The sequence below is a fragment of the Nothobranchius furzeri genome, chromosome 7, assembly GCF_043380555.1.
Source record: "Nothobranchius furzeri strain GRZ-AD chromosome 7, NfurGRZ-RIMD1, whole genome shotgun sequence".
NCBI lineage: Eukaryota > Metazoa > Chordata > Actinopteri > Cyprinodontiformes > Nothobranchiidae > Nothobranchius > Nothobranchius furzeri.
In genome coordinates this window covers 43,631,720-43,654,815 of record NC_091747.1, presented here as the reverse complement: position 1 = coordinate 43,654,815, position 23,096 = coordinate 43,631,720, and the positions used below count along the sequence as shown (strand labels likewise).

The following is a 23,096-nucleotide window of genomic DNA, read 5'->3' as shown; positions in this document are numbered from 1 at the left end:
TTTCCCCCATAGCCCTCAGATTGTTAGCATTAGTGGCTCTGAAACCATTCTGCATGTTAAATCTCCCTGGCAGTCAAAATGTGCTAACACTGATAAACATCACATGACTCAATTGTAGTTTGTCTGCTGTAAAAAGGAAAAAAAAGATGACCTTTACTTACAGACTTTCATCACAACCATGACATCCAAATATTATGGCAGGGCTATTCAATTCTGGGCCTCAAGGGCCAGTATCCAACACGTTTTAGTGGTTTCTCTGCTCCAACACACTTGATTGAGTGGTTGAGTCACCTGTGCAGCAGCTCATCAGGCTCTGCAGAAGCATGTTAATCACCTACTAATTTAAATCAGGTGTGTTGAAGCAGGGTTAAAACTAAAATGTGCTGGATACCGGTCCTCGAGGCCCGGAATTAAATAGCCCTGCATTATGGAGTCTGTTTTATTTTTAACATCCTGACTTGCATGCTCTGTTGGTTGCAAATTTAGTCAAAAATAATTTAATTATAATCATGTTTTAGGTTTATTGTCTGTATTATAAATTACTCTTAAAGTATGAGAGGATATTCATTTTAGTTTTATTTTTTTCATATATATTAGTTTGACGGGTGAAGTGCAAATATCTAAATTAAAATAGCCTCAAAACTAAATGACAAATTAGATGTAAAATGTGGGAAAATATTTGCCCACTTATGCTGCTTTTATACATTTTAAATTTGAAACAAATAAAACACAAACTAATAAAACAGCTGCGTGAACAAGAACTTTCATGTTCAGGTAAACAAAAAGTTCCAATAAGCAGGAGTTTTGATATTTAGGCCACTTTTTGAAGCCTGTCGGCAGATTTTTCTCTGAATCATCATTCGTACTGTAAACACTCGTTATTACCGCACGCGCTGGCCCATGAGCCACTTGTACTTTCCTTTCTCTGAGACAACTGCGTCAGTGGCTCTCGCGTGACCGGCTGTTCACTGAAGGGAATCCCGGCCGCTGATTGGACAGAGCTGATTTAGCCTCGTCACGTGGCTTCCTGGTTAAATTTAACAAGCGGAGCGAGGTGCTGCTAAACAGCCGCAGCTGCTCCAAGAACAGAAGCTGTTCTGGTCCAAAGCGCTCCAGAATCACGCCAATATGGTGAGTTTTGCCCTTTAATATAACTTGTTTAGTGAAATGTGATTTTATGGAAGTAGTTTGTACCGCTAACTTTTCTCCAAGCTTGTCTAAAAGTTTTTGTTTTAATTATTTATCAAGCTGGGAAAGTTTTATGACATCTATTAAAAGAGGTGTGATTATAAAACGTACTCATGTTTTTAATGTAAAATTCGGATTTAATAAATAAAATTTCAATCCTGCGGGGTATATTTTATTATTATTATTATTATTATTATTATTATTATTATTGTTGTTGTTGTTGTTGTTGTTGGGTTCTTGAGATCCTTGATAAATAGTGAATTTAATGTAAACATTTCAAGGTTGAGGCATGAACGTTTGACTGACGTGGGTGGAAAAAGCATTTTTGGGTGTTTAAAATATTAAATCTCAGATCAAAAGAAGAAAATCATGATTTAAATGAGAGAAGAAATACTTTAAAAAGAACATGTTTACATGACGCAAAATGTCTTGGAAAATAGTTTGTTGAAAATAAGAATTTTAGCTATAGTTTAAGATAGAGACGTATAATTTGTGAGTTTATTAACTCAGTATAATAATTTAAGTTTTTAAGGGATAAGGAAGTGAGATAAACATGTGAGCATCTTATGTCACCTGCTACAATGTCTGAAAGTTGGAAAGTGTTTTTTTTTTTTACTTGTTCAATTCAATTCAAGTTTATTTATATAGCGCCAAATCACGACAAGAGTTGTCTCAAAGCACTTCACATAATAAACATTCCAATTCAGGTCAGTTCATTGAGCCAATCAGAAATAATGTTTCCTATATAAGGAACCCAGCAAATTGCATCAAGTCACTGACTAGTGTCAGTGACTATACAGCAATCCTCACACTAAGCAAGCATAAGCAACAGTGGAGAGGAAAACTCCCTTTTAACAAGAAGAAACCTCCAGAGGATCCTGGCTCAGTATAAGCAGCCATCCTCCACGACTCACTGGGGATCGAGAAGACAGAGCAGACACGCACACACACACACACACACACACACACACACACACACACACACACACACACACACACACACACACACACACACACACACACACACACACACACAGACAAGTAATGTGTCTGTAGTTACATTGTGATTTCTTAGTAAATATTCTATTTGGTGAAAGATAAACTTTATTGTATTTATCCTAGTGAATCTATAATTAAACGGATAAACTAGTATTAGCACATCAAAAGTCAATGAAAACAAAAAGTTATTATCAGGAGAGTGAGAATGTTTAAGTGGTTAGCAGCAGTGTGCTAGACAATGGCCCACTCCATGGCACCACAGCTCAGCAGAACGTTGTTGTAGCTTCTTCTGGGGAGAAAAACACTTACAGAGAAAATAAAGTTAACAGCTGAAATTGTAGAAAATAGTACAGTTAAAGAGCAGATTGTAGAAGAAAGCAGTAGAGTGTGAAAAGTGGTCAGTGTGTCCTCCAGCAGTCTAAGCCTATAGCAGCATAACTACAGAGATAACTCTGGATAATCTATCCTATTTAGATGGAGGCATGTTGGAGTCAGGGCAAGGGAGAGCCGTATTTACCGACTGTACACTCCACCTCCCTGTACTCCCCCACTTGTCCAGATTTAGGCTAACATCAGATTTTAACCATAGGCCCTATCAAATAAAAATGTTTTAAGCCTATTCTTAAAAGTAGACAAAGTGTGTGCCTCACGGACAAAGGCTGGGAGTTGGTTCCACAGGAGAGGAGCCTGAGAACTAAAAGATCTGCCTCCCATCCTAATTTTAGATATTCTGGGAACCACCAGCAGACCTGCAGTCTGAGAGCGAAGTGCTCACTTAGGAAGGTATGGAACTATCAGATCACTGATGTATGATGGAGCTTTATTATTAAGAGCTTTATATGTGAGAAGAAGGATCTTAAAATCTATTCTGAATTTAACAGGTAGCCAATGTAGGGAAGCTAAGACAGGAGAGATATGATCTCTCTTTTTAATTCTCATCAGAACTCTAGCTGCAGCATTTTGGACAAGCTGAAGAGAAGACTTTTAACTACATTCTGTGGACTTCTTGAGAGTAATGAATTACATTAATCCAGTCTTGATGTAATAAATGCATGAACTAGTTTCTCAGCATCACTCCTGGAAAGTATGCTTCTAATCTTAGCAATATTCCGAAGGTGGAAAAAGGAAATCCTACAAACCTGTTTAACCTGGGTTTTGAATGACGTGTCCTGGTCAAAGATAACACCAAGGTTCCTTACTTTGTTCTCGGAGATTAATGTAATGCCATTCAGGTCAGGTGATTGACTAAGCAATTTCCTTTTCTGGATTTCTGGTACAAAGATGAGAACTTCCGTCTTGTCTTGATTTAAAAGTAAAAAGTTTAGAGTCATCCAATTTATGTCCTCAAGACAAGCCTGTAATCTACCCAACCGATTAGGTTCATCAGGGTTAATGGATAAATATAACTGAGTATCGTCAACATAACAGTGGAAGTTTATCCCATGCTGTCTAATGATTTTACCAATTGGGAGCATATATATAGTAAAAAGAATTGGTCCAAGCACTGAACCCTGTGGTACTCCGCAAGCAACCCTGGAGTATGAAGAAGATTTGTCATGTACATTTACAAAATGAAATCTGTCAGACAGGTCGGATTTAAACCAGCCTAGCACTGTTCCTTTGATCCCCACAACATGTTCAAGTCTTTCTAAAAGAACATTGTGATCAACTGTGTCAAAGGCAGCACTGAGATCTAACAAGACTAGAAAAACATCCTTCCATCCCATCCAGAACTTGTGTACAAACCTTTTCCAAATCTGTGGCTAAGCTATATATGAAAATATGATACGATTTATTTTTTGCTATGAAATCATAATTTCTACTATGATTTTTATTTATATTCCTAAAAGAAGAAACAAAACAGCTGAGTTTTTCAGCAGCAGCAAATGATGCTATTTAGTGTAATAAAGCATTAGCTGCCCGGTGCTTACATGCTAGTCCATTTATTATCATCCTAGAGTTTATTAACTAAGACTAAAGTTCTGTGTGGAGCAAAGCCAGAAATAATCATAGATACATTTTAGTGTGCACTGGTTTTCTTTTGCAAACACAAAGCAGTGTTCAGATTTAGGGTGTGTCACATCCAAATTGGTCCTGACAGAAACGAGCCATTAGCTGAAAACCATACAGGATTTATGCCATTTTAGGTTTTTGGTTAATATCTTTTTTTTTCTATTATCTTAAAATTTATTTTCAGATTCTGCGTGAAAAAGCAGTAAAGAAAATCTATTGATCAATACCACATTTAAAATTTTAGGAAAAGCGACATATTGTGAAACCAGGGATCCTTTTCAAACTTTTGCACATTGCATAACATTTATAGGAAAGGCATTCTGCACATATCATCAATTATTCTTGTTATGTCCTCTAAGGTGTATATTTGGAATGAATTATGTATGTTTAAGTAAATGTATGTTTATTTATATTAATTTTTAATAGAATATGCGAAACCCAGAATTAGTAGCTTGAGTTTTGATTTAAAATGTAAAGCTGAGATTATTTCCATTCGCTGTCTGTTCAGACAGACTCAGCTGTTAGCTTCAGAATCCCACCTTCATACATTTATTAGGATATCTAATAATTATTCACTTAAGTTACAAATTAAAAAGCTAAAATAATGTTAAAAATTAAAAAGCTAAAATAATGTACGTTAAAGGAATGTTTTGGCTCCTGACTGTAGTTTGTGTTTTGAGGCTCCCAAAAATCGTCTGGTAATTGTAATTAATTGGCCGATGTTCAGCAAAATTTAGCTAAAGACAAAAATTTTCAAGTAAATGTTTTTTTTTTATGTAATCTGTTAACTTTATGTTTTGAGATGAATTGAAACAGGAAAAATCAGCATGAGCAGGTTAGAACAGGAACCAGAAATCGGTGTTGGCCCTCAAAATCTGAATCAGTGCTTTTCTAAGTTTTCTGATTTTTATTCATTACATTATTTGAGGAAATTGGATAAAAGAAATTAATGAAATTCTGAGAAATGTTTGACCACCAGGATTTATCTGTTAGACAAATGATGTGACGTCTGGTTTTTTTTTTTTTTTTTTTTTTTTGTTTTGTGGCAGAGTAAAAACTTCATGGAGTCCACAGACCTGAAGCCCAACCGACTTTACCCAGCGTTACCCAGTTTAAAGAGGCGAGGCTCGTCTTTTCTCACCATTTTTAGTTATCAAAGATAATCTCGTCATCATTTTGCGTCTGAATCTTATTTTCAGGCTCGAGTTTTGCCTGCCGGTCGGCTCCTCTTCAGAAAAACGTCCCACATTTGCAGAGTCCCATCCTGAGAGTTTACTGGAAGATAAACCGGTTGGTGATTTACGTGACCTGACAGAATCCTGATTCTTTGTGTTCACAGCAACAGTAAAACTTCCAGAAACGTGTAAAAGGAAGTCTTGTTGCACCTCTCTGCCTGTGTGGATTTTTATACTTCCTCTTTCTTTTTTGTTGTTGTGTGTGTTCTTCAGTCAGAAGAACCGCTCGGCTCTTCTGAGAGGATGAAAGCAGAGATTCTTGTGCTCGAGGAGCAGAATAAAGAGGTGAGCACATCTCATAATCTGATCAACATGTCAGACACTTTGGGACTTCTAAGGGTTTTTGTTTTGTTTCACTCAGCTTCTCGCTATCAATAAGAAGTGGGCCAAAGAGTACAGAACCATGGAGCAGTACTACAAAAACAAGGTGAGGAGGACTTGTTTTATCACTCTGATCTGAAGTTATTGCTCTACTTTCACCTCATTTTAGTGTGCTGTTGTTTAACATCCAGGTGCAACATCTAAAAGAAGTGAGCATTCAGTCTGAGGAGGAGAAGAGTGATGAAGAAGAGCGGGAGAACACAGACAGACGAGTACAAGTGTTTCCAGACATTCACATAGAAACAGTTTATATTCCCCAAGCTCATGTTTTGATTTGATTTGACAGACGGAAGTTGCAGAGCTGCGAGCACGCAACACCACTCTGACCCATAGGGGGCAGCACCAGCAGGAGGAGATCAGACGCCTCAACAAGGTGAGACCGCGGTGAACTCTGACCTCTCTTCATCATGTTTAGACGTTAGCATCATCAGAGTGGTTCTGTTCGCCGCAGGCCTTACAGGAAGCTCTCCTCACCTCGCAGCAGCTGGGGGACGGTGGCAGCGAGACGCCGCAGGACATCTGGAAACACCAGGTGGGTTTGAGTCATCGCTTCTGTCGGAGATTTGGGGGATTCTCGTTTTCTCCTTGCTGGCAGAGAAATGCCCCCTTTAAGACTGAGCCATAATAAACACTTTCAGGTCAGAATAAAATCTAGAATGTTGCAAATTTTCTAAAGAAATAAAAGCTTTAAATCAGGCGAAAAAAGAAACAGCAAAAAAGTCGACTTTTAAAATATAAATTTTTATATCTCTTATAATTAAAGGTTACTTTGGGGTGTTTCTGTGTAACAAAGATAAGCAATGGCTCCCTGAGTGGTCTCTGTTTGGAGAAACAGAGTCTACATCCTACAGCACTGATAAGCTAACGGCTAGTCCCAGACTTCAGTGTGCAGCTGCATCCTAAAACTGCTAAAATCTCTTAAATGTTATAGCATTATTTATATTAAATTCAAATAAACATCACCAGCAGCTTTAAAGTATTTTAGTTAATCCAAGTCAAATTCACCTTGAATTTTGTACAATTTGTGCAAAAATAATTGCGTGATGGGAAACTGACGTTGTTTTGTATCTGCAGCCTTTCCAGTTCCTGTTTTACTGTAGGTTAAATCTTTTCTCACGCGCCAACTACAAAATAAAAATATCATTTTATCTTAAGTGAAAATGCAACATCTCACCTGTTAGCTTTCATGTTTTGGAGCAGAAAAAGAGCATAAAACCAAATATTTAAAGCTCAGTTTGTTCCACTGGTTTACTGTGATGCTCACCTGTTCCAGCCAGATACCTGCATCATGGGGTTGATCTGAGCTGAGGAGGAGACTCCTGTTGTTTTGTTCATCTTCATCATAATAACGACAACAGGTGCTCACATAGGTTTGTGCTGATGAACATGTCTGAGCAGCTTGACCACGTTGTTGTGTGTCGGGGAGGAAACACGACAGCAGCCACAGAGCCGTGCTGGTTTGAGCGTGTCGCTGCTCGCTGGAGTTATATCAGCTTTGTCTGGACGTTAGTTGGAAAACTTTCTCTTTCAGTCGTGAACACATTACTGAGCGGTTAAAATCTCCGTTGCTGGGCTTCAACGTTCGAAAATAGCTGAGTAAACTCGGCGCTGATTGAGAGTGTTTAGTTTGTCCAAGACAGCGGAGCTGCAGACACCGGCAGCAGACGCTGGAAAAAACACAAAGGAGGGGGCGCTTCGGCTCCGCCCTAACACCGCAAAGCATCATGGGAGTCGTAGTTTTTGCGGTAAAATCGGCCAGCGGGTCAGTTTTAATATATTTTTGATATTTATCTCGCACATAAAAATGCTCCGTGGGCCACATCTGGCCTTGTGTCTGACACGTGCTGTAAAGGGTCATTTTAGCACATGCTCGCTCAAGAAAAAGACGTTAAATATGAAAAAGTTGTAACGTATCCTTTTAAACTGTTGAGAGATTTAGGAGACTGGATCTGTAACACACCTCGTACCTTGCCGAGCTCACACTAGCCTTCAGATCATCAGTCTTGTTGGACATAAACTCTATTTACCCAAACTGATGTCATTCAGGAAGACATTTGATCTCATTTTGTGGCAAAAACAGACCTAAAAACAGCAGAAAATATCTCTTAATTGGTCAAATAAGAGCTCTGGATGTGTTTTAAAATAGAGATACGTTGAAAATGTTGCTGTTTACCTTTTATGAGTGGGGATTTAAAAAAAGGATCCAAAAGTAAAATTTCTGTTTCTTTAAAAGAGTAATTTACTTTTCATTTATCCACTTTCTGAATAATCTGTAAAATAAATTGAATAAAGTTCCTGTTTAGACCAAATGATCCTGACCTGAGATGTGAAACATGAGCGCTAAAGGTCCTGTTGAGTCTTTTTAGTCAAACTAAATGACTGCAAGTCTTCCTGTTCAGGCCGAAACCTACAAGGACGACTTTATGAAGGAGAGGAAGGACCGAGAGAAGCTAAAGTCCAAGTTTCTGGAGCTGGAGAAGCGCTATAGGAAGGTTCACAGCGAGCTGTTCGCCTACAAATCCCAGGTATCAAGAAACACAAAAGGTGTAAGCGCTCGGTGTGGGCGCCGTTGATGAAACGGGTGTTTTTGTTGCCCCAGGTGACGACGACGCCAGTGCACTGCTGTTCCTGCACAAATCGGGCTAAAAAGTAAGAAGTGGGAGGAGAAACGGCATTCTCCACAGCAACAAACTGCACTTTATAGGAAGTCTGATCCAGATCCTGGTTCATCAGGAAGCATCAGGATGGGAAAATCATCCAGTTTCTGCTTGACCACAACACTAGACGTGATGCTTTCTTCGGGAGGCGAAAAAACAAACGTTCATCAGCTTTAACTAACCGTAACAGGAACCACGCTCGGACTAAAAAACACCCATCGTTCTGAGTTCCTCAGCTCCTCTCAGGATTCTTCAGCTGCACGACTTCCTTTAAGATCTGGAGTTTGGAAAAGAATAAAACACACATGGGAACATTTGTTTTGTTCCGTATATTTATACAAATGTAAATGAATTTTGTTTTATTTATAATAAAAATAAACCACCTGATGACAAGTGGCTTGACCGGCTTGTTTGGTTGGATGACCACGATGCAGAAAAAAGCTGCTTAAAAACAGCTAAATGTCAACAAAATAAAAGTTTTCACCATGTTTAAAGAATATTATACAGTGTAACGTCACCAAATGGACTGATTTTGCGATCCTACAGTTCATATGCACGGCCAGAGCAAATAACCCAGGCTACACACGTTCTGCTGTATTCTACCCTGACAGGAGATGGAATGTCTGCACACAGGCTCTTTAATCAGATGACTTCATCAGCTGAACTGAAGCTTCACCAGATAATAAAGATGAACAGTAGCATTCATTTCCCCGAGGTTCCTCACAAGAGAACTCCTAAAATAAACGTTTATTCCCAGAAGTAAAGAAGATTTCATAATATAAGTAATCATTTTATATTTCAGAATAATCCTTGAAGAAAAGAAGATCTTACAATTAATAATCACTAAATATTGCCATGTATAATTATAAATGATGAAATGTTTCACGAATCTGTTCAGTGATGCTAAGTATGTTTACTGGATTAGATCACTCACACCAGACAAGAAGTAAGGCTAAATTAAGAAGCAGTACACATAAACTGACCTTGTTTTGCAGACTCAGCGGCTCTGCATCACAGAGGGTACGTTCTGAGAATTCTTGATAACTTTGGTAATGCGGGCTATATAAACCAGCCGCTCTGCTTCTCGAACAGGTGTTCTGGGAATTTCTCCTACCCTGTAAACCGTCCTACCCGTTGTTACTGTGCATGTGTGTGCATGCGCACAACACAAAAGGAGAATGCTACTCCACTGTCATATTTGCAGTAAAATAGATAAGTAGTATTAGTACTTTTTAATGATGTTGATACTTGATTTTTTTTTTGGGTTAGGGTTACAGTTATGGTTAGGGTTAGGGTTTGTGTCATGTAAAACACCGTAAAATTATCCTACGGGTAGGACGTTTCGCCAAAGTAGGACGTTTTCTCAGAACACCGGCAGAATGAGAGTTCGGAGAGCAAGCGGAGGTCGGCCACCTCTTAGCAGATCTCTAACTCGAAGGAAGGAGTTTGACACGCTGTCAAAACCCTTAAACCTTTGCACCTGCAAAGCCGAGGACAACAATAGATTTTTCCTGCAGAACAAAGCTGATTTTACAACACTCCTTCAGAGTGGTTTTGAGACGCTTGGTTTCATCCAGTCCACCTGTGTTACCTGGAGCGACCCTGGACCGACCTGGTCGTACTACGGACTTCTGTACCCGGGGTCTCCAACCCCCTGACATCTCGGATCCGCAAGGGCGTCTCCACTTAGGTACGTAGAACACAGTGAGATAGCGTCTGTATGCAGTTTGATAAGAACTGCTTACAGCTCAGATGCAAACTAAATTATTTTATTATACAGAACTCACCTCTCTCTGAGATGTGGAGATTTTGACTCTGAAATACTATATTCATAGTTCCAGACACCCATCTCTTAGTTCTCATCCGCTCACAGTAAATAATAGTTTAAACCATTTGTCGAGGCTTAAAATTGTTTGTAAAATAAATTCTTATTTGTTTGCAAACACCGACTGGTTCTTGAATCATAAGCGAAGTGTGACGATCCCTTAATAATTAAAAGAATCCTAGAACCTTCTAATTAATCATCCTAAGACCAAGCAAGGTGATATTCTGTAATAATAGAGCATTACAGCTATTGGTCACAAAGTAATGAGAACAGAAATAAATAGCTCTTAAGCAATTTATTTAATCCAATTTACCCTCTGACTTCATTACAGCAGTAAGAATGTCTGAAGCGAGCTGTCCATCAACGATAAATGTGGGATGAGCAGTCATCACAGCCCCCAAAAAACAGCAAAAAGGTGAAAATATCCAGATTATTCAAAGAAAACAAACCAAAAAGTCAGATTATTTAGATTAATCAGATAAATCAAGGCTGAGAAAACAGCTCTCTGGTGACCTCTGCTGGTCAGAATCAAGAAATGAAATTAAAATAAAAAAAATTCCTAATTTGATGCAAAAAATTTGTTTAAATTAAGCCAAATGAAGAAGGAATGAATGAAACCAATTAAAAGAGCACACTTCTTAAGATTTTAATGTGTATATTTTATCAGGATTCTGGTGAAATGACGACTCGTAAACATTGAAGGTTTAACAAGAGATTTATTAGCAGTTTTAGCAGCGGTTTCCTGTTTGTTACATGTGGTTTCTATAGGAACTGGAAGTCCCGGCATGAGAAAAACCTCTGACTGTGTAAGATATGACACGCTGAGCTGAGTTGAAGTGATTGTCTGAACAATATCATTTAGACAGAACACTTTTGAACGCTGCTTTTGCCGCTCCGCCCTCGTTGATCTCCTCTGATATAAATATTCTGATTAACGTAGACGAGTGATTCGGTTTCAGGGCCTTGATGTGAGGATGGATGCTACATAAGTGTCCCCAGAGCTCAGTGCTGAGGCCCGTTGTTCTGGTGGGGGCAGACGTCACACCCGCCACGGATAAATACGTTAAAAACATTCTGATGAAAGTCGGCGTTTGCAGCTAACCGGTTCTGCCAACGAAAGAGTTGGATTATTACATCGGACCGGCTCCTGACGCGTGTCAGTAGAAGCCCGGGTTTGTGTGCTCGATGACGCAGCGCCGGCAGTGTCTCCTGACGAATCGCAGGGCTTCCGGCGACACCTCGCAGTCCTGCACGTTGAGCAGCTGCAGTTCGCAGCAGTTGGCCGCCAGAGCTTTGAGTCCTCGGCCCGTCACACTCTCACAGGCCCGGAGACTGACCCGCCTCAGGCCTTGGCAGTACATGGCCAGCTGCTCCAGCCCACTGTCCGACACCAGTGGGCACTTCCCCACATCCAGGGACTTGAGTTTGGGGCAGCTCCGGGACAAGTGTCCTAGGCCGTGATCCGTCAGCCCCTCGCAGCCCCTTGCATTCAGGTACCGCAGCCTGGGGCAGTACCGGGCCACGTAGCGGATCCCCACATCCGTGATGCGGGTGCAGTGAGCCACGCTCAGGTAGCGCAGGCAGCCCTCCAACCGAGCCACTTCCCGCAGACCGAAGTCACCCACCAGGCGGCAGTCGCTGAGACTCAGCTCCCTAATGGACGGGCAGTGGAGAGCCAAGTGGCGCAGGGCTTCATCCGTTAGTCTGCTGCAGCGCCGCAGGTACAGGTGGGTGAGGCGGGGGCAGTGGGAGGCGATAGTCCGCAAACCCTCGTCCTCCAGAGAGAAGCAGTCGGTCATGTCCAGGTGGTGGATGGAGATCTGCTGTCCGTGGAGTGGAGACAGCTGGAGCGAGGCCTCCTGGGTCAGACTGATGCAGGTCACCTTAGAGCAGCCTGCAAAAAAGAACCAATCAGGTTACAGACCATCTGAGATTTTAATGCCTACACCTGTCAGGACAAAGTTTCCAGTTTGCATGTAAAACCAAAAGTATCAGAAACAGTCAGATTTTACTGGATACGACAGGAAAAGGGACAACAAAGCAGAGTTAAAGGCAGACTGGGAAGGTCTGGCTTGCTGTTAGCGGCCCCTAGCAGAGTTCAGTAGTTCAGTAGGACTGAAAGCAAAATGTATCTCCTCGCCGTGCGTTTGTCTTTTTAACAGCTGAAATGTCTCCCCAGCCTTCTTTAGTGTTTACAGGATTGATTTATCACTAAATGTAACAAATCAGTTGTGTTCATGATCTAAAACATGCAGGAAACCTGCTGTAAACAGACTGCAGCACCAGGTATGTAAGCTCTAATTAGTTCTAAGTCCAACAGACTGGACCAGCACTCTGAAGTTGTAAGTTTGGTATTCTGGCCATGGAGAGTGGTGTGGGTCTGAGGGACACTTCATTAACCCTGTAAAGGGTCATTTTAGCAGAAACTGTCTCAAGGAAAGGAATTAGAAATATGAAAAAGCTTCCTGAAAAACCTCAGTTTGGAGAAATAGTTTACACCTAATGAGCTAATGGTTATCTGGAAAGCAAGATTAAAGTGTACAGTTTCCTTCTTAAACAGAGAATTTTTGTAAAATATTTGTGCTCATAGTTAGCATAATTATTGAAGCAGAAACATAAATATGTTGACCTGACCTCTAGAGAAACAGCAAGTGCTGCACCTAGCTGCTGCTGTACATAACAATTTGTAAAAAAAAAACAAAAAAAACAGCTGTTTTAGTGTCCTCTCACTAGCCGTTAGCTCATCAGTCCCGACAGACAAACTGTTTCACCAAGTCAAAGCCGTTTAGGAAGCTATCTATTTTTAACAACATTGTAAAAATTTGTGGATTCTGTACAGAATCTTAAGTTAAGTTGATGCTAAAGACGTGTTCGCATCGCTTACTCTAAAGATGAATCAAAGTTCCTGTGTGAAGCATGGCAGCGGGCGTATTATTGTGTGTGAATGTTAATCATTCACTTGAGTATTTTAAATTACTTTTTTATTTTGATTCTGTTTATTTTCTTTGACACAACTTTTTAAAAGTTAAAACACATCAGTGACAGATTTAAAGGAGCAGAAAAGTCTGAGCTTTGATCTTGATGTTGCTCCATAATTACTCCTACAGTAAAGTTGTAGTGGTCTCACTCAGAGCAGGAGAAAAAAAACGAGACAAGCCCATAATGCCTGAAGAACATTAGTTGATCCACCACATAATAAATTAAACTGAAGTTTGTGAGTTATTTTAGTTACAGCAGGAGGATTGCGGGTTTTATCTCAGCTTGCTTACATTAAAAAGTCATCAGGGATGGAATCTCTTAATGGCCACTAAGGACAGACTGAATCATCACAGCAACCAAAATTATGTAAATAAACACAAGGAGATGCAAGGATTAACCACCAGGGGGCAGTGGAGTGATAGCTGCACATTTTATGTTCATTGATGCTAAAATAAATGAACTTTTGTTAATCTAAGCATCTAAACTAAACTTGATTTTCTGTTTGCAAATGAAACCCAGATGTTTTTAACGTCTGGCTCCAGCAGCTGGATGAAGGCAGCAGCCTGCTCGTCTCGCTCGTGTCCAGGTTCATTCTTCTCGCACACGTGAGGCTCTCCAGCTCCTCTAATGACTTTAGCAGCTTGACAGGGAATAGCTGAGCAGCTCTGAGTGGAGGAATCCATTCACATTATTCCACACATGTTCATCGTATACAGTAGATTTTATTTTACCCAACCTGACTGCCTAAAGCCAGGATCGCAGAGGGCTGAATCGCACTGGAATGGAACTTCCAAACTTGTGTGGGGCAACACTAAAGTGACTGATCCTCCAGTCTGTGTTTAGTCACAAATTATCTTTATTATTTCTCAATTTACATCCATTTTACTTGTTTATGACCTCTCAAAGCTCCCAATTTTAGACTTAAAGAACCCTCTAGAGAGGCCCTGATACCAGGATCGGGTTGGACAATAACCACGCTATCACAAGTGTTGATTAGTCAGATGTGGTGAATACCTAAAATGTCCTTTTGCTTTGTGATAATAATGCGGGTAAAATGACCCAGACAGATATAAAGCTTCCCAAATGTCTTCTACAAACCAAATCAGTCTGATTAGAACAGGCAATTTTCTTGCAATTATGTGTCTCCACCAATCCAAGCCTGGTGAGATAGGAGCTTTAAGGTTGTTCTTACCTGAGAGGTTCAGGTGCTCCAGGTTGGGGCAGCGGGACACCACCTCAAACACGGCATCGTTGGAGACGTTATAACAACCAGCGACCTCCAGGTGCCGTAGCTCGGGGCAGCACTGGGCCAGAACGTGCAGCCCCCGGTCGGTGAGCCTCTTGCAGCCGTTGACTACCACCTTTTCCAGTGTCAGACACACATTGGGGGTGTCCTGGCACAGCCGGTGGGTCAGAACTTTGATGGCGCGGTCAGTTTGAAGCAGCTCTCCTGTGAGGCGGATGGTGATCCACAGTCTCGGGTCCCACGCCAGGTTGTACCAGCGCCGGCAAACACGAGCGCAGCGGCACAGCTGGTTGGTTGGGAGATGGGAAAGGATCTGGATGAGGCTGTGATCTGGGAGGAGGTCGATGGGGGCGTGGTGGTGGGTTTTTGATTGTCTGGAGCGAGTGTGGCCGCCGGGCTGAGGGTGGATCACAGCCACCGTTTCAGCGTGGGCGGAGGATGAGGACGAGGAGTTGGTCTCATGGCCATTACTGGACAAGGCTGGTGAGGAGAGGGAGGAGGACTTGGATGGCAGGATCAGACCCGGACTGGGGGTGCTCAGTGTTCTTGTGCTGCTCTCCAAGCCTGAAGACAGGAAAAAAGGACACCAGATGAATCTTATGGGACATTTTAGATGAAAATGTGTTGACCCTTTGGGTGAGTGTCAGAAAATAACGATCAGATCTCATGTCTAGATGATAAAATCTGACATCCAAAGTCACACTAGAAGAAGAAAAGATCTTTTCTATTGTGCCTCTCAAGATAAAAACCACGAGGCGCTTCACAAAAACAAAATATGTAAAAATATAAAAAGAATTTAGAAAATGATTAAAAATATATTTAAAATGAGCAAAACATAGACAATTGTGATTAAAAATGTTAAGAAAGAGAGAGAGAGTGAATAGAAAAGAGGGAAATCAGTGGATCCTGAGGAAGGTGGAATTGGTGGGGAGAGCAGAACAAGGAGAGGGTGATGAAGGTCATACAAAAGCCAGCCTGAACAAGTGAGTCTTCAGCTGCTTTTTTAAAGGAGACCACTGAGTCCACTGATCTCAGGTTCAGGGGGAGAGAGAGTTCCAGAGTCTGGGGGCCACAGCAGCAAATTATCTATCACCTTTGGTTTTTAAGGACCAAATACTCTAAGGACAGAGGATTAGGTTTTGATGGGAAAAGAGAAGTAAACTTTTAATTTTGTCAACACAAAACAGAACCGAGTCACTCTAAGGACCTAATATGGGGATTGGGAGTTCAGATTCCTTTTTGTGATGAACAAATGGTACAGTACATTATAAGTACACAGGCAGCTGGGTATCCCACTATCAGGATCTGCTCTAGAGTGGTTCTCCTCTTATCTGTCTGAGCACTCCTTCTCTATGGTCGTCTCCAAGTCTTGGTCCTCCTCCCTCACCCATGGTGTCCCACAAGGTTCTGTGCTGGGGCCTCTGCTCTTCCTCCTCTATCTGCATCCTTTCAGCACATCCTGAGCTCCTTTAAATGAATCTCCTATCATCTTTATGCAGATGACATCCAACTGTACATTTTCTTTAAGCCCCATGAGATGTTTAAGCTGCAGCTGTTACACTCCTGCTTAGAGCTTTCTACAGCTGAATGAAGATAAGATTGAGATCCTCATCTGTGCCCCAAACAAGCACGGGCCTCATTTATCAAGCTTGCTTACGCACAAAACGGGGTCGGAAAACTGCGTAAACAACTTTCCACGCAAACTTTGGGATTTATGTAAGAAAACTTAGCAGAAAAATGTGCGCAACGTTAAGTTGACTAAGGACCTGGCTTAAGCACATTTTGGACATGGAGAGCATCTGCAGTGTTGCAGCTGAGGATAAAATGATGAAATCCTGCAGCATTATCACTTGTACTGCTTCATTTTCACACAGAACAAGACACCCCACACACACGCGCGCATACACACACATGCATGCACACACGCACGCGCACACACACACACAGCCTGAAGCGCAGAATACGGACAGGGGGACAGATTGAGACAGAATGTCATCCGTCTGTGACAGTGTGTGTGTCCTGTCACTGTGACTTGATTGATCATGCACCCTGGCTACTTGTACAGGGGAGATTTCCGTTTGGGTGACTGGTTAGCGCGTGACTTTCACCCAGGAGTCTGGAGATCGAATCCTGATTGGACCATTTTTTTTATATCCGCCACAGATCTCTCTGAAGAATTCACAACATTGACAGCTTCAGCAACGCTGTGCCACTCCGTGGCTTTTCTCTAATTTGTTTTGCAAAAGCACCACCTTCCATTTCTCCACCTCACCCACAGGTACCTGAATTTCTGTTTCTGTGAAATAGCGCTTCCTTGATCTACGGTCGCCATCGTCATTGGCGGAGCGCTGCAACAGCCGGCTTATGTGTATGCATGAGATCCACAAGGCACTTTGCATTGACTATTTATGGCAGTAAGTGGGCGTGTTGAGGGCGGGATGTGACTAAAATGCAGCTGAGAAACATTCTAGATAGTGTCTGATTTATGAAGCGGAGATTGCGTGCAGCTGTGCGTACTCCATGTTTGATAGATCACAAACCTACTTGGCGTAAGTACATTTGTTGTTGCTGAGCTTAAGTACGGTTTTAGGAAGGATTCTACGCAATGTTTGATAAATGAGACCCCTGGTTCCTAAAGTCAGAGACTCTCTTGGTCAGCTTTCTTCTCACACCTAACCCTCTGTCAGGAATCTTGGCGTGACCTTTGACCCAGCTCTCACCCTGGATTCTCATGTCAGTTCTCTTGTTCGCTCTTCCTTCTTCCATCTCAGGAACATTGCTAAGCTGAGTTCCATTCTGTCCCGCTCTGAACTTGAGACAGTTCTCCACACCTTCATCTCCTCAGCATTTGCTTTTGGATGTAAATAAACGGCTTTCAGGTTTTGCTCTAACGACACAGGTGTGACCTGTGTTTACACTCATTTTCTCATTATTACAAGCTCAATTACTGCTCTTTGTAGCAGATAGTGCAGATGTCACGATTTATTTTCATTTGAACGAATGTAAACGAGTTGTGAGCACCAGTTTAATGCACCAACTAAAAATGAGCTACATAACCTCTAAATGAAATTTAAATAAAAGTGTGATCATGATATAAAAATAGTGTTTGAAATCACAAACATGAACGTTTTAGTTTGAAATGATCAGGACATGAGTCATGTAGCTCAGAGTCCACCATCATGGTGCCACACCAGCGCTTATCGTACATGTGGGAGGGTTTCCATGGATCTCATTATCCTGTTTTGGGATGTTTGGGAAAACCCGCGTTAGGTTTATCTGCTAGGCGTTGGAGCAGCACTCACTGGGCCTCTTCATCAGATAAATTATGGAGCTTCAAAGCTGGCGATGTGTGGTGAGCCATGTGTAAATGCTGAGGCCCCTCTGACAGATGTGCACTAATTATCTGTAAATCCAGCTGTGAGGGGCGAACTCTGGATCCCATCACAGCGACAGCGTCCTTCATCAGCCTAACCCTGAGAAGTCTCCTTATGTTAAATAGGAAAAGTAAATATTTCAGAAATAAAGAAATAACATGTTTTTATTTCTTTTCCTAAAATATTTCCACTACCTATAGGAAGATATGATGGTAATGACTTTGCTGATACCCGTTTCTCATCTTTTAGGAATTCTTTTGTAAAACAACAAAGACAAAGCGGAGCAGAAATAATTTACAATAACAGAAATGTAGAAAAATCTACAGGAATGTAAAAAAAAATCTAGAGAGAAGAAAGTTGTCGCAAAAAATGTAAAAAGAAGCTAAATATAAATGTAAACAAACAAGAATGCAACCATCTAAAACTTGGCTGTAAAATAAGCACAAAAAAAGTGCCAAATTCTTTTAAAATGAGGCAGAAAACTGTGATACAGACACAGATTAGAGAAAAAGCAATCCAATAATTCACCAACAAACCCATCTTTGTCTGAGGTGACAGAACTAAACATTACACCTCCAGATTGTTGGGTACATCATATCACAAATACAAACGTCTGACACTTCCATCGACTGTTTAATCCTGGTTAATGTGCTCCAACACACCTGATTTGAGTTAGAGGGGTGATTCTCCAGGGCTGCTGAGCAGGTGTGTTGGAGCAGAGAAACAACTAAAACATACAGGATGGTGGCTCAATCACCGGAGTTAGCACCACGGCTCTAATCTTTAGTATTTGGTAAATTAATGTCCTGGAAATTCATGCTTTTTTATTACAGAATTCATTTTCCATTTCCTTTTCCATTTTTGAGTAACGGTTGGAACTTCCTCTGTTTCAAAGCCAGAGTTGGAAGCACAGTTTCGACCTAAATTTCAAGTCCCAGTCTGAACGTGTGTTGGTGAGCGGCTGAAATTTACACAGAAATATTTATGACTAATGGAGAGCATCCTGTCTGTCATGTGGATTTGTGCGCTGGGACTGGCAGCTGGGTGGTGACGTCCCATAGATCTGTATTCCAGACCCGAGTCTGGGTCTGCCTCTGATGACATCCACAGACCAGTCGTCTCATGCACGTTCAGACCGCCTCTCTCACATCTGCATTCAGGTTAAAGGACGAGCGACAGGTCTGAATGTTACACGGAAAATCTGAAGTGTTTTTTTTTAAACATAACTAAAGACAATTAGAGCCAGAAACAACATCCAAGAGTGGGTCAGATCAGAAAGGATGAGAAGAGAGAGAGTTTCCACTAGGACGGATTTAGATGTGACACACTTTAAGCCTGATCACTTCCTGTGTGTTCAGGAAAGAACAGAACTAAAGCCATGAAGGTGCTTAACATGACTTTGATCTGGTGCTGTGATTTTTATCACATTTATTGTCCATGAAGGGGAATAAATTAAGTAAAATGTCATAGTAAATAATGGTAACACGTGCAACTAATTGAGGAATTACATTTTTGAGCTTTAAAGAGTGAGTCACCCCCTACCAGAGTCTAACTCCACTCCCATTTCCTGTTTGAAAAATGCGCCACAAGGAGGCTTTTCCTGGCAGAACGAGAGGGCGGAGCTGCTAACAAATACACACACACACACACAGCGGTGCTGTGACATCATATGGTACCAGCTAACATCATAGGGTACCTCCTAACCAATAACGATGGCAGACAAATTCAAATGTAGTGCAGAGTTTTTACCTAAAGACGGTGCAACACTGACATCTTTAGACAGAATATTTCAATTTTAGCTAAGACGCACTAAAGTGCCTAATTATTGACTACACGTGTCTATGGCACGACTAGATATTCATTTATATAGTTTATCAACAGAAAAAGTTGACATGTGGATGCTGTGGTCTCCAGTATAAATGAATGTCTTGTGAGTCGATCTCTATAGCGAAAAAGCTCTGGTGCTCCTGTTTCAGGAAGTGGAAGGCAGGATTTGGAGTCTCACTAATTAATATGATATTCAAACATCTCGCCTCTGACTAGCTAACATCAATGTGACTCTACCACTGACTCCATTTGCTGTGCAGCATTGATGTTTTTTCTCCACTAATAACACAAACCTGAATGAGCAGGTGTGTTGGAGCAGAGAAACAACTAAAACATACAGGATGGTGGCTCAATCACCGGAGTTAGCACTCCACTGTGCGGTGGAGTTGCTAATGCCAGCGGTTAGCTTCTACTAGCTGAGATGTCCTCTTCTGTTTCCCCATCAACAACAACATTCCCCATTGTGAACCAAGGTGAGGGAGTCCATGAATGTTACGTGACAGTGGGATGTAGATGTCAGGCTATTGTCTATCGGTGGATAGGGCAGGAAATTCAATTCAATTCAAATTCAATTCAAAAATACTTTATTAATCCCAGAGGGAAATTGATTAAATAAGAGTAAACGCCTATTTTCATGTTTAGTTTAAACTTAAGAGGGATCGATCATATTCAAAAAGTGACACGTTTCTCAGTGAACTTCCTCTTTAGGAATAAAACTACATACAAATATATGTTAGGCATTTGAAGTTAAGTTGTTGCAGACAAAGAAAATCTACACACACACACACACACACACACACACACACACACACACACACCAGTGATCCTGCTATACCCATCAATATTTCCCAACCTCACAGTTCAGCATTGAAGGAAACAATCATCAGTCTGAAGTTTAATGAATTCTGAGGAGAACCTTGACCTCCAAACTCATCGACTTTCTTTTTGAACTCAAAAACAAGTTTGTTGTTTTAATTTACACAAGTCAGTAGGAACATGAAGTCCGTCATGGAGCTTCTAAATTTCCATCTCAAGATTTAAATATCACAGAAAAACCAATATGAAAGAAAACTCCTTAAAAAGGACAGTAAGTGAAGCATTCATTCCTAAACTTAAGTTTCAAAATTAACTTTCCTAAATCTTCCACTTGTTGCAAAAAAAAAAAAAGAAAAAAGCTGAGTTAACCAAGGGTGTCATGTTATATATCTCTGTATCGGTGCAAACCTATCATTAACCGAGCAAATACCACGCAGCTGTCGGAGTCCGTTTGAAGGTCTGAGAGTGCAGCTGGTGGAAGATTCTGTTTGGTTTAGGAAATCAGAGGAGAACAGTAGAACATCTGGTCTTTGCCCAGGACAAAGAACGACTGAGCCGTGGTGAAGTGAAAGAAAATCTCATGGGTTGTGAATGCACGTAGAGCCACAGCAAGGCATACTTGGCTAAAACCATTCGCCACTAATACTCAATCTGTGCGGATCCACGGCAGGCCTGCAGCAGGATCTCATTAACATCGGCCTTACTTCAGAGGCACATCTGGATGCTGCTTTCATACCAGGAGTTTCATGTAAATCCATCAGCATGATCACTACGACAAGAGGCCTCAGATGTCCGTGGTGATGCTGCTTTAATGATACTAACCTAATTAATTAAAAAGCTTTAAGGCAGGACAAAACTAAAGAGAAAAGGAAAAATGGCGGCAGACGTTAGAGACGAGGACAAGTGCACCGGCAGGGTCAGACCAGACTTGGGTTATAAAGCAAAGCCGTAGGGATTCCGCTCAGGATCTGACAGTCCTGCAAAGCTCTGCTAAGACCTCGTCTGGAGCTCCAAGGATTATTACCGCTGCGTCTGGCAGAGCGGACCAGTCCATTACCTCAACGCCGTTAGCTCTGTGACATGTTCCAACTCCACGAGATGCACCCTGCCAGCCAAGTGTGAGGGGAATCAGGGATGCTCCTGAGGAAGGAGATCAAATCTAAACCCAGAGAAGAAGGTAACACTACCAGGCAAAGAGGACTGGACTGAAGCAAAACCAAAAGCAACGCTGGATGGCTTTTGGGACATCCAACAAGCGCTGGGATGAAAAACATCTGGCTCGGTCTCGGGTTTTATTGAATACATGGAAGTCGATATTACAGTAGAGCATGGCGGCCATGCTATCAGCAGAGCCTTCACTACAGGAAGCTCCAACGTCACCGTGCAACCTGAGAAACAATAGAACCCACTTGTTCCTTCACAATGTGTAAACTCAGACAGGAAATAGACTCTTTCTCCCAACACAACCCCCCCACAGCTCCTCTACTATGAGCCGTTCTCACAGCCTCTAGACCTAAAAAAAACAACCGCTACAGCTTTGCAGAAACTCCGACGTATTTTCCATCATATAACTTGTTTCCATCAACAAAAGTCCTTCATCCTTCACACATCCCCCCACGCTGCCTCCGCCATCCCATTAATCCTGTTTTGAGGTTGAAATCTGCATAAAAACTGAAAACACAAAAGTTATTTGGCACCGCGCTAAGCTGACCCGCTCTTTTAGGAAATGATGTCATTGCTTAAAATTTTTTGAATAGGGATGCTGAAGATGAGGTGATGAAGTTAAAGGAGGGAGCACGATGTGTCTGGCAAAGGAAACATGGCACCCAGAAGAAGGGCACATTACACAGGAAAAGGGAAAGCCGGTTTTGATGAGGAGCAAACGCAGAGATGATCAGTGGTTAGATCAAGAGAGCCTGAAGCTTTGTGGCTAGAAACTTCACTGGGATCGCTTCCAGTTTGGAGCGAGCCTGCCTGAATCATGGTTCTTTTATGTTATAATGGTTTAATGCAACACTACCGCATGCATCTGGGTTAACATGATGGCTACACGTGTGCTGATTTCAAAGACTAAAACTAGTGTTTCATAAAGTTAATGAAAAAGCTGATGAAAATAAAATTAGACAATATTAGGAATAGCTGCAACTATGACAATTGAATCTGTGGGCTACAGGATGCTACAGCGAGAGTCCACCCACCTTTCTCCTGATGGCTCCCCGCTGCCCTACTGAGGAAACACAGCTCAGAAGATGAGACGAAGATCTAATCTGTGATCACTCGACTACTTTCATCTAAACTGGGCTTGAGCATCAGGGGTAAAGAAAGTTACCATGTTAGCATTGTTAGCTCAACATTAGCTTTTAGTTTTCTTTATCAGGTATTAGAGTACGACAAAAAGATGCCGTGGCTTCTTGGGGGTTCTAGAAACAACTTCTGGTTCACTCCGGTTTACTGCTTAACATGTTTTTCCCACAAGGTTTTCCTGCTGACTTGGCAACCCTGCACGCTGGTTCTGAAACCAGGAAGTATAGAGGCAAGGAAGATTGTAAACTAGGG

At 41.5% G+C, this 23,096-nt stretch overlaps 2 protein-coding genes across 2 annotated transcripts in view; one reads left to right on the top strand and one right to left on the bottom strand.

Moving 5' to 3' along the window:
* Nucleotides 1–1,023: 1,023 nt before the first annotated feature.
* LOC107382593 (TNFAIP3-interacting protein 1) lies at nt 1,024–8,866 on the top strand. Its single transcript, XM_015954798.3, has 10 exons — nt 1,024–1,131; nt 5,250–5,320; nt 5,400–5,490; nt 5,649–5,720; nt 5,797–5,862; nt 5,948–6,028; nt 6,103–6,189; nt 6,268–6,348; nt 8,216–8,341; nt 8,416–8,866. Exons 1-10 carry the CDS (start codon nt 1,129–1,131, stop codon nt 8,467–8,469), a joined length of 732 nt encoding a protein of 243 aa, XP_015810284.3. The 5' UTR covers nt 1,024–1,128; the 3' UTR covers nt 8,470–8,866.
* A 2,128-nt stretch (nt 8,867–10,994) lies between these two features.
* LOC107382590 (F-box/LRR-repeat protein 7) overlaps nt 10,995–23,096 on the bottom strand; it is a 35,781-nt gene continuing 23,679 nt past the window's right edge. Inside the window, exons 3-4 of the mRNA XM_015954796.3 lie at nt 14,470–15,087; nt 10,995–12,192 (exon numbers count right to left, since the gene is read on the bottom strand). Of these exons, the coding sequence (XP_015810282.3) occupies nt 11,456–12,192; nt 14,470–15,087 (1,355 nt within the window). The 3' untranslated portion in view covers nt 10,995–11,455. The remainder of the gene's footprint in view (nt 12,193–14,469; nt 15,088–23,096) is intronic.

Coding starts and splice junctions, on each gene's coding strand:
- LOC107382593 (XM_015954798.3), top strand. Junction 5,863..5,947: donor AGCAGTACTACAAAAACAAG/GTGAGGAGGACT, acceptor TTTAACATCCAG/GTGCAACATCTAAAAGAAGT. Junction 6,029..6,102: donor GGGAGAACACAGACAGACGA/GTACAAGTGTTT, acceptor TTGATTTGACAG/ACGGAAGTTGCAGAGCTGCG.